Source organism: Vipera berus (assembly GCF_964194415.1).
Source record: "Vipera berus genome assembly, chromosome: Z".
NCBI lineage: Eukaryota > Metazoa > Chordata > Lepidosauria > Squamata > Viperidae > Vipera > Vipera berus.
The window spans coordinates 75275035-75288475 of record NC_138205.1 but is presented as its reverse complement, the minus strand read 5'-3'; the positions used below and the strand labels follow the sequence as shown (position 1 = coordinate 75288475).

Here is a 13441-nt window from a genome sequence, read left to right as displayed (position 1 = left end):
TTTTTAGATTACCAGGGACAGGGAAGTTCTGTATCAATTTCTGTATCAATTAACTCACTGTCCCCGTTGTTTAGTTTAAATATTCCTCCAGAAAATCTGTGAATTTATTGCCAAGTAACTCAGTCCCTTTCTTTGATGGATGCAAACCATCTCTTTTGTACATTTTTTCATTGGACCAGCTACAGACTTTGTGACTAATATAACCAAAGCCTTCCCCTTTACACCACTCCTTTAACCACATATTGAATTCTGCTATATGCTGGCCTTTTCCATTTTGCTCCTTATATACTGGTAAAACCTCTGAAAAAGTGAGCCTACAGCCTATCCTACTGAGTTCCTGCCCCAAGCTCTGGAAATCATTCTGCACAGAGAATACATCTTTTTGGGACAGATCGTTAGTGCCAAGATGTACAATAGCATCCACATCACAGTCTGTTGTGGCCCTGACCCCCGCGCCTGCCCTAACCGAGGACGATGACTCTGAGGATGATGGGGAGGAACTGGCAAGGCCTCCCTCTCTGGGGCCCTCCTCTCTGGCAAGGCCTCCATCTCCATCGGGAGGCCGAGAGGAGCAGCCAGTGCTCGAACAGCTGCAGCAGTCTACCAAAGATGAGTCATGGCTAGACCCTCGAGAAAGACGCAGGGCCAAGCGTCTGCAGCAATGTAGGTTGGGTAGGAGGGTCAGGGAGTAGCTTAATCATTGAGCCACACCCCATAAGGTATAAAGGGGGTGTGGCTGCTCTCAGAACTTTGTGACGAACAATAGTTTCAACAACTTCGGGTCACATCTTTGGAACTCTGCTTCTTGTTTGAAACCTTGGTCTGAATTCTTGGCAACGCTTCTGTACCTCTGCTAATGGACTCTTTGCTTGGACGTTATCTCATTTCAGCTGAAGTTTGAGGTAACGAGCTTATGTTGCTGCCAAGACATCAGTAGGCAATTAATTAAAGCCTGTAGCATTAACTCTTGTGAGTCGTGCCTGCTTGTCTGTCTGTGCTTCAGGAGGGGGGAACAGAACACAGTCCTTGCTAGCATTCTTGACTATTTTAAAAATACACTTCATGTCCCTACTGGCAGTCACACCTGGAAGACACCTGACCTCTTTTGAAATCTCTGTATTCTTTCCTAAATTTACATCCCTTATAATTGAACCAGCAACCAGAAGGTAGCTTCTCTTTTTGGATACCTATCTCTTCTTGCATGAGTCTTGTATAATACCTGATTTGCACTTCTCCCTGTCAAAAACAAGTTCTTCATTTCAGACCATGGTCCCCTGCTTATTTGAGTTATCATCACAACTACCCTGACCTGTCTCCTTAATGTCCCTATTAAGGTCAGCAGGGACACAGCGAAAGCTTTGTGTTTATAGTTCACAGCTCTCACCCTGCCAGATGCCATGGTTGTCCACGCTGCCCTTCTCCGGCAGGATCTTTGTGGTAGAGGGGGCTGATAGTGTGGAGGCTCAATAGAGTAGAAGTGCTGAACTGGACACGTAATTTCTGCCTGAAGAGTGCAGATTACAGACCCTAGATAATCTGTCCTTGTACACTAGTGATTTGTGTACAGATAGGACAGTTTCCCAGTTTGAAAAGAGTACTGCGAAAGACAGCTGCAAAACAAGTGTTGCACTGAACTAAGCCAGACATTCTGAGGTGAAAGGAATCTCAGACGCACATGCCCTGAATGTACCACCGCTGTCTTTGATTTTTAGTTATATGGTTTGCGTGCTGTTAGGCGTGTGGGCCACTACTTTTCTCCTCCACCCACCTCCTCCTCAACTCACAGTATTGTAGCTTTTTCCAGCAACCTCTGGACAGTTTAAATGTAATGAAGGTGTGTGAATTTAATTTCTTTCTTTTTTTGACACACTCAAGAGACTCTTAGGTTACAATCTCGGTAATGGAATGCCAAGGGTACAACTAAAAATGAACGAAAGATAAGTAGTCTCCCCCATATTAAATCAGATATCAATTTATAAATTGATAGATTGGTTATATCTCTATAAGTCACTGAATATATTTTCTCTATGTTGCAATATCCCTTATCTCATTTATCAGGTTTTCCAACCATGCACCTATTGCCTCTTGCTGATGCTCTTCCATCTTCTTCTCTTTCCTTCCACTCTTCCCAGCATTGGAGCCTTTTCCAGAGAGCTAAGCGTTTGAAGGTGTTTGAAGTGTAAAACAAACTATCAAAACCAATAAAAATGAATGGCAGCATCTTTAAATCAAAAATCCTTTTAAACAGTTGTATATATCGATATATGTACATACAATATTTTATGCTGTTAGACCTCTGTTTTAGGATAAATCTTTGTTAACTTCAAAATGCAGAGACTCATCAGAGTACTGATTTAACTACTTTTGCATACTAATCTCCAGTCTAGTGCCCCAAAATCTATTTATTTCATTTATTGTTTAATTTATATGCCACCCATATCACTATCAGGTGACTCCGGGCAGCTGTATTCAATTGCAATCCCTATAACTTCTCAGGCTTTGGACAAGCTGGCTAACTGGGGAAACCTGGATTAAGCTGACTAGCAATGGTTTTTTAGGGATTAGGTAGGGGATTCATCATCCTATTCAGGGAGAAATGTGCACAAATTGGGATATCATGGTTACTATCAGCAATAAGTTTGAGAAGCTGAATTACACTAGACTGGAAACCACTTGATAAACTGTGTAGTTTGCTTCTAGCCAAAATTTAAAATCCGATCAAAATTATTCCCATGCTAAGTTGTTTAGGACTGTCGCAGGAAGTTCAGTTTACACTCCATCAACAAGCAATAGGAATATATTTGAAGTGGATCAAATAATGGCAATAGCTAATATTAAAGATATGTAGCAGACCCCCCCCAAAATATACATATATAGCAAGGGTCAGTTCTGCCCCCCCCAAAAAAAAAAAGGTTTTTTCATTTCTAATAAAATAAAATTTCACATTTTACATGTAATTGTATAATCTTGTGAAGGCTTACACCAGGATGTTTAGATTTGTATATCTTATAAGATTTTGGTTCTTCTATAAAACTTAATGAGATTTCTTTATTATCCATCTGTACATTTGGAGTGGGGAGAGAATACTTAATCCAGTTGGTCCAACTAAGTGTCTCTTAAGGATGCCCCATCCTGGTTAATATGAGAGCCGGCCTGGTATAGTGGTTAAGGTGCTGGTGAAGCACCAGGAAGAGTTAGGTTATAGTCCACTCTTAGCCATAGAAGTAACTTGGGCTGGTTAATCTCTTCCAGTCCAGCTTAACTCACAGAGTTGTTTGGGTGGCTGGGTGGGTGGGGGGACAGAAGGGAATAGTATGAATATTGTAATGAGCTCCTGGATGAAAAGACATTACAGTATGTAATATTCTTGATTCTCTTGTTTCCTGCAGTGGGAACTTGGAACACAATCTTCAGGACAATTCTCTCACATTGACAATTCCCCTGATGCATGAAGTGGATTCATCCATCACTGGGTACAAAAGTTATCATTTATTTTTTCTTTTGTTTATAAATAAGGGTAGGGCCAGAACATCTCCCCCCCCCAAGTAATTTCTCAGACTGTAATATTAGCACTGATTGCCCTTCTTCTCATATAAAGATTACAGACTAAGGGATGATTTCTGAGATTGAGTTAGATATTTTGGTTTAGATCCACTAGACCAGACATGTCAAACACAAGGCCCGGGGGCCGGATCCGGCCTGCGAAGTGGTTTCATGTGGCCCGCGAAGCCATCCTGGAAACAGTGAGGGAACGGCCCCCACTGCCTTGGCCCTGGCCCAGAGACCCTCCTTCTGCCAGAGACCCTCAGATCTGTCCCACTCCTGCCCAGGCCCCCATAGGCACCCTTGATGCGAATGATGTAGAGCTGGCCACACCCACCCAGTAGGCCATACGCACTTTAGCCATGCCCACCCAGTAGGCCACGCCCACCCAGGCCATACCCACGCGGCCCCCTGAGGGCAACCGCAATGCTGATGCGGCCCTCAATGAAATTGAGTTTGACACCCCTGCACTAGACCAAGGTTTAGGTCAAATGTTCTGGGATAGTACCCATGAAAAAGAGGTCAAGCTGTAGGCCTGTCTGTTTAATTTTCCAGTCATAACTCTGTTTATGTTTTCTTCTCTGTTATGCGATAACAGTACTTAGTGAAAAGTTAGGAAGTTTTTTTGGGGAAAAAACTATTAGGAGAAGGAACTAATTTGTGCAATTAAAATAAAATGAGGTCATTAGTCACATTCTTACATATTCTGTCTTTTTCTTCTTCAGAACAGTGTCCCCCAGTTCTTTTATTTATGGTGAATCAGTGGCAGCATCTCAGTTTACAAAGCTGGAAGATTTTGAGTGTCATTTTCAGGACTTAAATTTTACTCTTCAGGTAAAAGAATTAAGCAGCAGAGACGTGCTTGCTAGTGGGCTTATCAATATCCCTGGGATTTTGCTGGATATAAAGAAAAGAGGCCAATGGATGTATGTTTTTTGCTGCAGTACAATAAATGGTCTAGGACTCTATGATCCTTTTGAAATGCCTTTTTTAAAGTCAGGCCTACATTCTGTCTTTGATTGGCATGCTGAACAGAGGTCATAATAAAAGAAAAAAATTGTCACCAGAACAAAGAAAAAAGGATCCTGGCCTGAAGAAAAAATGAAATAAAATTAAGTATCTGCAACTGCTAAATATTTCTTCAACAAGAAGTAAGTTCATTAAACTTGGTATAACTTACTTTTATACATGTGTACTGGTGGTGGGCAGTATTTGGATCTAAAACAGGCAAGATGCCTCTTCTCAAACAAGTATTTTTCTGTCCATTGCGTAAGCCTAGGAGAAGTTTGATTTCTGTATGGAACAGCTAATTAGACATGGCAGGAATGCTCAGGCCAGACTTGAAGCATCTTTGCCACTTCACATTTTCATAATTCTCAGGACTCCAACCAAAAATTAGTAAGTGGATTACAAGATGTTTTTCTAGTTGATGGTTAGCAAGCTTGTGGAATTTAGGGTTCTTTGTATTATGGCAAAATATTAAAATAATAACAGGGAGGATACAGGTTGTGATTAGAAGGCCTAATATAGTAGCCCAGTATTTTGTTTTGTTTTGTTTTTCTTCTTTGGCCTGTGCAGCTGATTTTTCCTTCAGAGGCCATGCCATGTCACTGTGTACTTTCAATTTTTTGTTGCAATTTCAGACATAACCATACAGAATGAGAAGAGGGTATTTTCTTTAAAAATGCACATTCTTTGAGTCCCTGTAGGGTTATGGATTCCTAACCATTAATAGTTTCAAGGAGTATGTTTTTCTTTAAAAAATACAAATTTAATGGCATTATTAATACAAAGGAAAGTCTTTCTGTCAAATTCCTTACATATTTCTAGGATGCAAGACAGAAATAATAATGAAAATGAAGGCTTACTAAGTCCTGGAGAGACCAAACTGGCTAACAAGAAAGATCAAATGAAGGATAGAAAAAAGACATAGCAAGGCAAAGTATTTTATGGCCAGTACCTTAAGAAAAACAGCAAGCAAACAGCTAACAATAAAACCTGGCAATGGCTAAAAGCAGGAAAACTTAAGAAAGAGACATGGGGCTACTCTATCTGCACAAGACCAAATTTTAAGAACAAATGCACATAAAGCCGGAATTGAGAAGATAGCAACACTAGCGAATGCCTTCTCCACAAAGTAGCTGAAGAAACAATAGACCCCGTGCAGCAAGAAGATCACATAGACTGATCGCAAACAATAGCATGACAAAGTAGCAATGATAGTGCTTTGGAAGAGCTTCAAGAAATATCATTTGCTTGCAAGCAAGAAAAGATGGGCCCACAAAATAGACAAAGTAATAGAAAAAGAAGCTAAAGGTTTCTGAGATTTTAGAATTCAAACAGACAAGCACTTGCTATACAAAAGATAAAAAGTCTGAATAATAGACATGGAAGTACCTGGAGAATAAAAGAGAAGAAATCACAAAATATAAGGATCTGCAAATAGAAATGGAATGACTATGGCAAAAGAGAGTGCCAATAGTGAAAGTCACTTTGGGTGCAATCCTAAAACATCTGGAGCACCACTTGAATATCATTGGTATTGACAAAATCAATCCATCAATTGCAAAAGGCAGCTTTACTTGGAGCAAGACTGGACAGGTAGATAAAAGTGCCAAATCCAATCTAAACATCAAACTGACTCTATTACTGAAATAATGACTAAACAGAAGATGAATACCAAATTAATCTGTTGATTGCTTGATGACTTTCTAAAAGAGAATTGTATCTAATCAGAGGCACTTTAGCAATTAGATCAAAACCAGTGATTTCCTCTAGCACGGAAAATATTTTCTGAAAAACTGCTTAAGTACACAAAGATTGATATTCCTGCTAAAAATTTTTGCCCCTATATTCATTCCTATAATAGTGCTATGGAGCTTTCCCCCCCTAGTTACGGATTATTAAAGTAAATCATATGGGAAATAGATGCTAAAGTAAAAGCAATGCTTTTTCAATTGAATATTTTCATACTTTTTCACAATGCCTTCCCCATCCTTTGTTAACATGGGGGAAAAGTATCTTAAAACATAAATGAAAATATGTGTGGAAAACTAATCCTTTGGCTCAACTCTAATTTATCTCTGAATTCGATGCACAAATATGTCATAGTCTTCTATTGATGTCTATGAGGGTAAGCAGCTTAATTCACAGGAATATTGTGGATAATGCATAGCTAAGCTACTTTGCTTGAAAAATTCTACTAAAAAGGTAACATAGATGTAATTAGTAAAAAGTCAGCTGCTTTTGCCTTTGAATAGAAAGAATGCCCTGGTTTAAAGAAATTGTAATAGTATTAAAATATATATTTAAGTCCAATGAAGTAAATTTAAAAAATAAGGGATTTTACATCTCCTTTGCTGTTGAGATTCAAGCAACTTTTATGTATCTATTTTCTTTATAACATTAACTTTGTATTCTTATACAATATCCAATGCTTGCATTTTTATGCAGCAGTTGAAGTTTATGGTGGCTATAGCTGGATTTCTTCCCCCTTTAATGCCTTTGGGGTTGAGTAAGGATTTGGCATCCTGGACTGCTTCTCTTTATCATTCATACATTTCTCAAAGCTTGAACAATGTTTGGACAATGAGGTCTACATGTTTGGATATTTAGAGTCAATTGAATTCAAACAGAACCATTTATAGACCATCATTTATTCAAAATTATACATACACAAAACACACACACACATATATACACATACATATATATAAAATTTTACCATATATAAATATTTTGGTGTATGATGTATATACACAGGACTGGGATAACTATTAGCCTGAGTGCTCTCAAATGAGATTCATCTAATGTGTGTTGTAAAGCTTTACATTCAGATAAATAGTTTACTATAGAATATACTCCCTTTATACTTAACATAGGTTTCTATTGCAGAAAAAAATCATTTTCCCTTTGTCAGTCATTAAGGGAGATAGTTAAATCAGATAAAGATATGAGCTAAACAAAAAAAACAGCTGCCTTGTCATACATTTTTGCGGCATGTACATATTTCATTTGTTCCTATCTTTTTGAAGATCTACAATGCTGGGCCAAGTACCCTTCCTGGATCTTTTGTTGCCATTTCAATTCCCAATCGTCTCTCAGCTACTGGAGCTGATATGTTCCATATTCTACAGATCATGGTAAGCTAATGTGCAGCCTTTTTTTTGTATAGTTTCACTGGATAGTAACATGTACAGTAACGTGCATGTCCACAGATTTGCATTTCAAGAATGAAAGTATGATCTAATGCCAGTGCTAACTTATGATATTAAAATGCTCATGGGGAAAATTTGAAATATGAAGAAAGGAGAAGACTATTCACTTGAATTATGAACAGGTTCAAGTCCATTGCACTTCAGCCTAAATATCTTTATAAGTTATTACTGATATTACTTTGTAAATTAGTACTGATGACAATGTTAGCACAGCGGCTTGAATCTAAAATTGTTTTACATGAATAGGAAATCACTTGTACTTGTACAGTATATGTTCAAACTGCTTTCCTTAACTTGGCCCTTTTTTATTTCTTCTGTGTGGTTCCAGAATCTTAGTAATAGTTGGAGAAAGAGAATCTGGGGAAAACCCACTCTATAATCAATGTCTGTTCAATCTTCTGTTCATCCAGGCAGTCTGTTTCAGCAGCTCATCCAATTTACTCCTATGAGAATTACCAAATATTGCCAGATGATCAGGTGATATATACGTGAACTAAACCTAGTTTATTATCATGAAGGAAGAAATATGTCATTTAGGTAGTTTTCCCATTCTGTGAAATCCTTACAGTATTGAAGCACAACTAAGCAATTATCTTAAGTGATATCATCTTCAGTATTCAGAAATGTATCATCACAACAATGTTACTATCTCTCATGAGGAAAAAGCTTTTTGTGCTAGTGTCCACCAGCTTCTTACATTGTCTTTATGCGATAAAGACTGAGCAGTACTCTATACTAATAGCTTTCCTAATAGTACAGGCACTAGTTACCTTTTCTCTGTTGAGACAAAGATGATAAACTGGCATTCTCCATCTTTCAGATGAAGATTACTGCTTATATAAATATATTACAATTTTTAAATGATATCTGTGTTCTCATTCATGCTGTGAAAAGCAGCTTTAAGGAAGCTTTTAGCAAAGGTAAATATTAGTATAGAGAAAAAGAAAGAAAATGTACATATTAGCTGTTATCTAGAAAATAATGTCACATGGCCTAGCTGTGTAGACAATTGATGTAGATTAAATAAGAACTGGGCTAAGGAATAGATTATTCCTTAAATCTAGAATTAGTTTAATCTGTTCATTTGCCCAGTTTTTGCAACTCTCAGCTTTATTTGATGGAGTGGGATCATCTTATTTTTATGCACTAATCTACTTACTTAAATATTGCTGGAGTTTCATAAGGGAAAACTTTAATGCCCTTATCTCTTCACTATTGTAAGACAGCTACTATAATATTCTTCTGCCCTTGTCATATGGAGGAAATTGAAATTCTCACAGATATGGTACTACACTGAAAATATTATTTGTGGTTACATTGAAATTTAATTCTACCTTTTCTAGCAACAATCCTGGGACAGTCAAATATATATATATATTTCTCTGGATATTTTTTTTGCTAGCTTCTGATTGTAAAACAGTTTTATTCATTGGTACATACTAATTCCTAATAGATTTAGGTGAGTGATGAGAAAACAGTGCGATTAGCTTTGGAATTAGAGGAGTTTCTGCCATATCAAAGATAGGGTAGGTTTAGAGAAGTATGTAAAAATATTTATTTATTTATTAAATTTATATGCTACCCTGCGCACAGTCACTCAACTTTAATATTCTTGGTATCTTGTTTAACCATTATGTTTGACCTCCCTTATAAACTAATTAAATATATACATACTTTAATTTTTCTACATTTTTACTAATGCAATCAATATGCTATTGCAAAACAAACTCTAAAAGGGTCTCCAACTGCCCGCTATCATTTACTCTAGAAGCCTTTTGGGTCTTGGCAAATCCAAAGTGTAACTTTGGTGTCGGTTGTAAGGTAAGATATGTGAACAACCAGTTCTCTGTGTGGATGCTGTTTCCGGAAGTCCATTCTGGGCCTGGGCAACAAAAAATTAGCTACTGGTTTTGCTGAAGTAGTGCGAACCGGCTGAATCTCACCACTGAAGAAGGGCAATATTTTGGTAACTAGGAGCCATAACTTTTTCTTTGAGAATTCATGGGCCACAGTAAGCAAAGTAAGTTTAATTGTGACTTGCACTGATCAAAACAAGTTTTTTCTAAGTTTGGTTTTATTGACTAATTTGCAACATTTTAACCTATTGTAGTCCAAATAGACACTGGATGGGGTAAAACAAAATCAAAACAAGTCAATTAAAAATAATGTATGAATAATCAAAGTTATCAAATAATCAAAGTGAAAGTTTTATAAAAATGTGCATCAAATTTATAGTAGGATTTAAGAAATTCAATTTTCATGTTCCTTGTTCCCAAATGGTGGGGAAATGGGAGATTTTGGCATTTACAATCAATGGATTCTGGACATTACAACACATAGTGCAAGGTCCCTGTTATCTTGGGAGCAGAAACAACATGCCGTGCAGCACTGTCTACAAAATTATTTTAGAAACTCCCTTTCATTCTGACTCAGACAATTTTGGTAATTCTGTTCAATCAGGAAAACAATGAGATTCATCTTGGCCTGGACAAAATTTATGCATGGTGGACTGCATTCAGTTTTGTGTCAGTCTAATCAACTTGCATCTTATAACAGCTGTTGGAAGGAATCTTCTGAGAAGCTTCACTTAATATCAATATCATCTGGCATCCTTACAGTGCATAAATTAGCCTCCTTTGCCATCCAAGAAAGGCCAAATGTAAGCACTGTCTTGAATTTCAGCTGTTGAGCACTTGAGCATGGGAATGTTACATGTAAACTCTCTCTTTGGATGCCTTGTAAGGTTGTGTTCATCTCTAGGCTTGAAACTATTGCTATGTTCTAAAATAAAATAAAGCACATATTTCTTCTTGCTATTCATATATTAGATGGCATCTGGCCTTCCTCTTTCCCAAACCTGAAAGCCTTTATTGTTTATGCCTAACAAGGTTAACCATGTCCATTCTTGGTTGCTACTAGTTCAGATAGATTTGTTGTCATGCAAAATACAGCCTATTCTTCAAAGTGGATCTTAAAGGAGTATAAAAACCTGTATAGGATGATTCATCTCTTCCTTGGTTCTATGTGTTATTGTTGTGATTGATGGTATTAGTAATTAATGAAAAATATTGAACTACAGTTTGAAAACTAAGCACAGTTTTTGAATTCTGGTTGTATTCAGAATAAGCGCAGACATAGAATTGTTTGTAGCAAACCATCCTATCCTGACTCTTTCTACATAAGTAAGGATTACAACACCAGAATTCACAAGCATGTGAATGGGGAGGGAGCTCCTTCTCAAAGCAAGTAGCTCTTGCTTTGAGAGTTTCTTCCCTGCAGTCTTACAGTTTGAAATTTCCACAATGATGTGGGGTGGAGACTTAGTGAATAGCAATCATATTGTTGAGATACAATCATCACTCCATTTCATGCAAATAGATGTTTCATACTTCCAAATTATGTCATTTTAGGCCTTGTTATAATCATCAAATGGAAATTGATCCCCCTCCCTTTCTTTATTTTTATAGGTACAATTTTCACTTTGCTTTCAGTGCAATCAATTCACGTATTTAAACAAGGAGTGACTTGCTGGCAGCAGAAATAGCTTTTGTTTCATTATATTTTCTTATAGGTGATGTAGAAGTATGAGTTTAACAACAACTACACCAAATGAATAATATGATATATATCAAAATGACCCAAACACAGTGCACAATGTTACAGGATGCGTTTTGTAATCTTTCTTTAGGTTGCCCAGAACAAAGGGAACTGTTCTTTTCAGAATAACTCATCACCATGTGTCATTCCTCAGGAAAAGGAGAATATTTTTCATACAATATTTGCCTTTTTTACCAAGTCTGGGAGGAAAGTACTGGTAAGAAACCCTATTTATTTTGTTACCTTATACCAGTTGAATCAGTGAGGAGTCAGCCTAAAGAAGAAACTTATTATCTCTATCCCCAGGGATTTTAGGGAATGCTTCTGTCATTTTAGTTTAGGTAACAGTTTCTGTATATTTGCTTCAAAGCCACTTCCAAGCTCTCTTCAATCCTTAATTAGAAAAGTATACCTATTGGGTGAGAATAATATCAATACATGCTTAAAACATGAGAAGAACATTTTGGTGGATGTCAAATTACATGCTGAATGTTGAAGGACCCAATAATGAATTAATTAACATGATGGGGAAAATTGTCTGTGGTTCCGATGTAAATTGAAGTTCTGCAATTTAGATCTGGGCTTTATCACTTTTCTGAAATTATTGAGGAAATAAAAGATCATGGAATCTAATTCACAGATTTTCCACAACACAGTTGTTTGATCCTCACAGATTTTTATGCAGGTTGGCTTACTTCCAGGTGGGTCAAGGATCAGAACCTTAAGTTCTGGTTCATACCCATACATTAAAAGTAAATACAGTGACCTGAGAGGGATTCACATCTGGTTTGGAGTGTGCAGAAATTGTATTGTTAGTAAAATGTATGTTGCAGTATGAGTATGCAGTGTGAGTCTGAGAAAAGCTTGCCAATTCCCTTACAGTTGTGAACAGGCTCCAAGCTGGATTCTTAAAGAGGTTGTCAAAAAAACTGTCCATTTCAATACAATGCAGAAGAGTTAATTTATATAAAGACAAATGGAAGTTGTCTGATGCTGATTTAGATCTTTGAACAAATTAGGGCTGAGAAACAGCAAATCTCCAGGTATTTCACCAAAACCTTTTCAATGCGAAGCCTGTTATGTTTCTCTAACCTCCAGTTGTTCTCTAAAGTATAAAGTCCTACATGGACAAACGTATGATTCCTATGATAAAATCTCATCCACATCTGGCATTTATGATAATTTTACTGCATTACCTGAATGTGGCAATTATGATTGGAGTTATTGATTGGGAGTAGGATGTAAAAGAGATTGATTCCAGGCCCTTCTTTTGTTTCCCCCAAAAAGGCTATCAGTGCCAAACATCTGGCCCTGGAGATCTTCAAATACAATTGTGCAAGATCTTCCTGTTTCCAAATATAGAGAATATTTGACTTTAAAATAAAAAAACTTAGTACAGCAGTTTGATCTGGATTGAAATGACATGAAAAGATATACTTTTTCAAACTTAACATATTCTTTATGAAGACATTAAATGTATGGACTACTTGTGAATGTATTTAGTTTGTCCAAACCTAGCCTAAATTTAGTTGAATCCTTTTGTTGTTGTTTGCAATAGAGTTACAAAAAAATAAAAAAATAAATCAGTGTTGTTGAATCAACACTGTTGTAAAAGAAATAATTAGGGACTTTGCCAAAATGGTATCACTAGGGCATCTGTGTCTATTGCTAAATCTTAGATACCAGTAACATAAGATATTGAATACATAGCGGAAAAGAGACTCTTGAGAGTTAACAAGGTTGAATAGTATATGTACAAAGCTATTGCAGAATCTAGTTGTTCTGCTTTGAATACTGCAAAGCTTCTTCCCAGAAGGTAAGAAAGAAAACAGTCATGGAGAGGATGTGTAGCATGCCAGACAATGCTGCAGACCCTGGTCAAACATCACTTATATACTATGTCCTGGATATTAGGAAGTGAACTTCCAATAATCTTTTCTGCCATCCTCACCACTCTACTATAATAAGTCCTGTACTGCAGGGTTTCTATACCTTCTACCCTAAACAAATATAGATGGACCTTTTCCAGAGTCTACTTTGACAGTCCTTCCTTCAACATTGCTGGTGGGAAGATTTCACAGGAC

General features: G+C 37.0%; 1 protein-coding gene across 1 annotated transcript in view; it reads left to right on the top strand.

Annotated features, from left to right (window-relative positions):
- The window catches only part of ITGA9 (integrin subunit alpha 9), a gene marked incomplete at its 3' end in the record, with an annotated part of 248178 nt that overhangs the window by 191860 nt on the left and 42877 nt on the right, over window positions 1-13441 (top strand). Inside the window, exons 21-24 of the mRNA XM_081345406.1 lie at window positions 3390-3473; window positions 4269-4377; window positions 7578-7685; window positions 11449-11574. Of these exons, the coding sequence (XP_081201532.1) occupies window positions 3390-3473; window positions 4269-4377; window positions 7578-7685; window positions 11449-11574 (427 nt within the window). The remainder of the gene's footprint in view (window positions 1-3389; window positions 3474-4268; window positions 4378-7577; window positions 7686-11448; window positions 11575-13441) is intronic.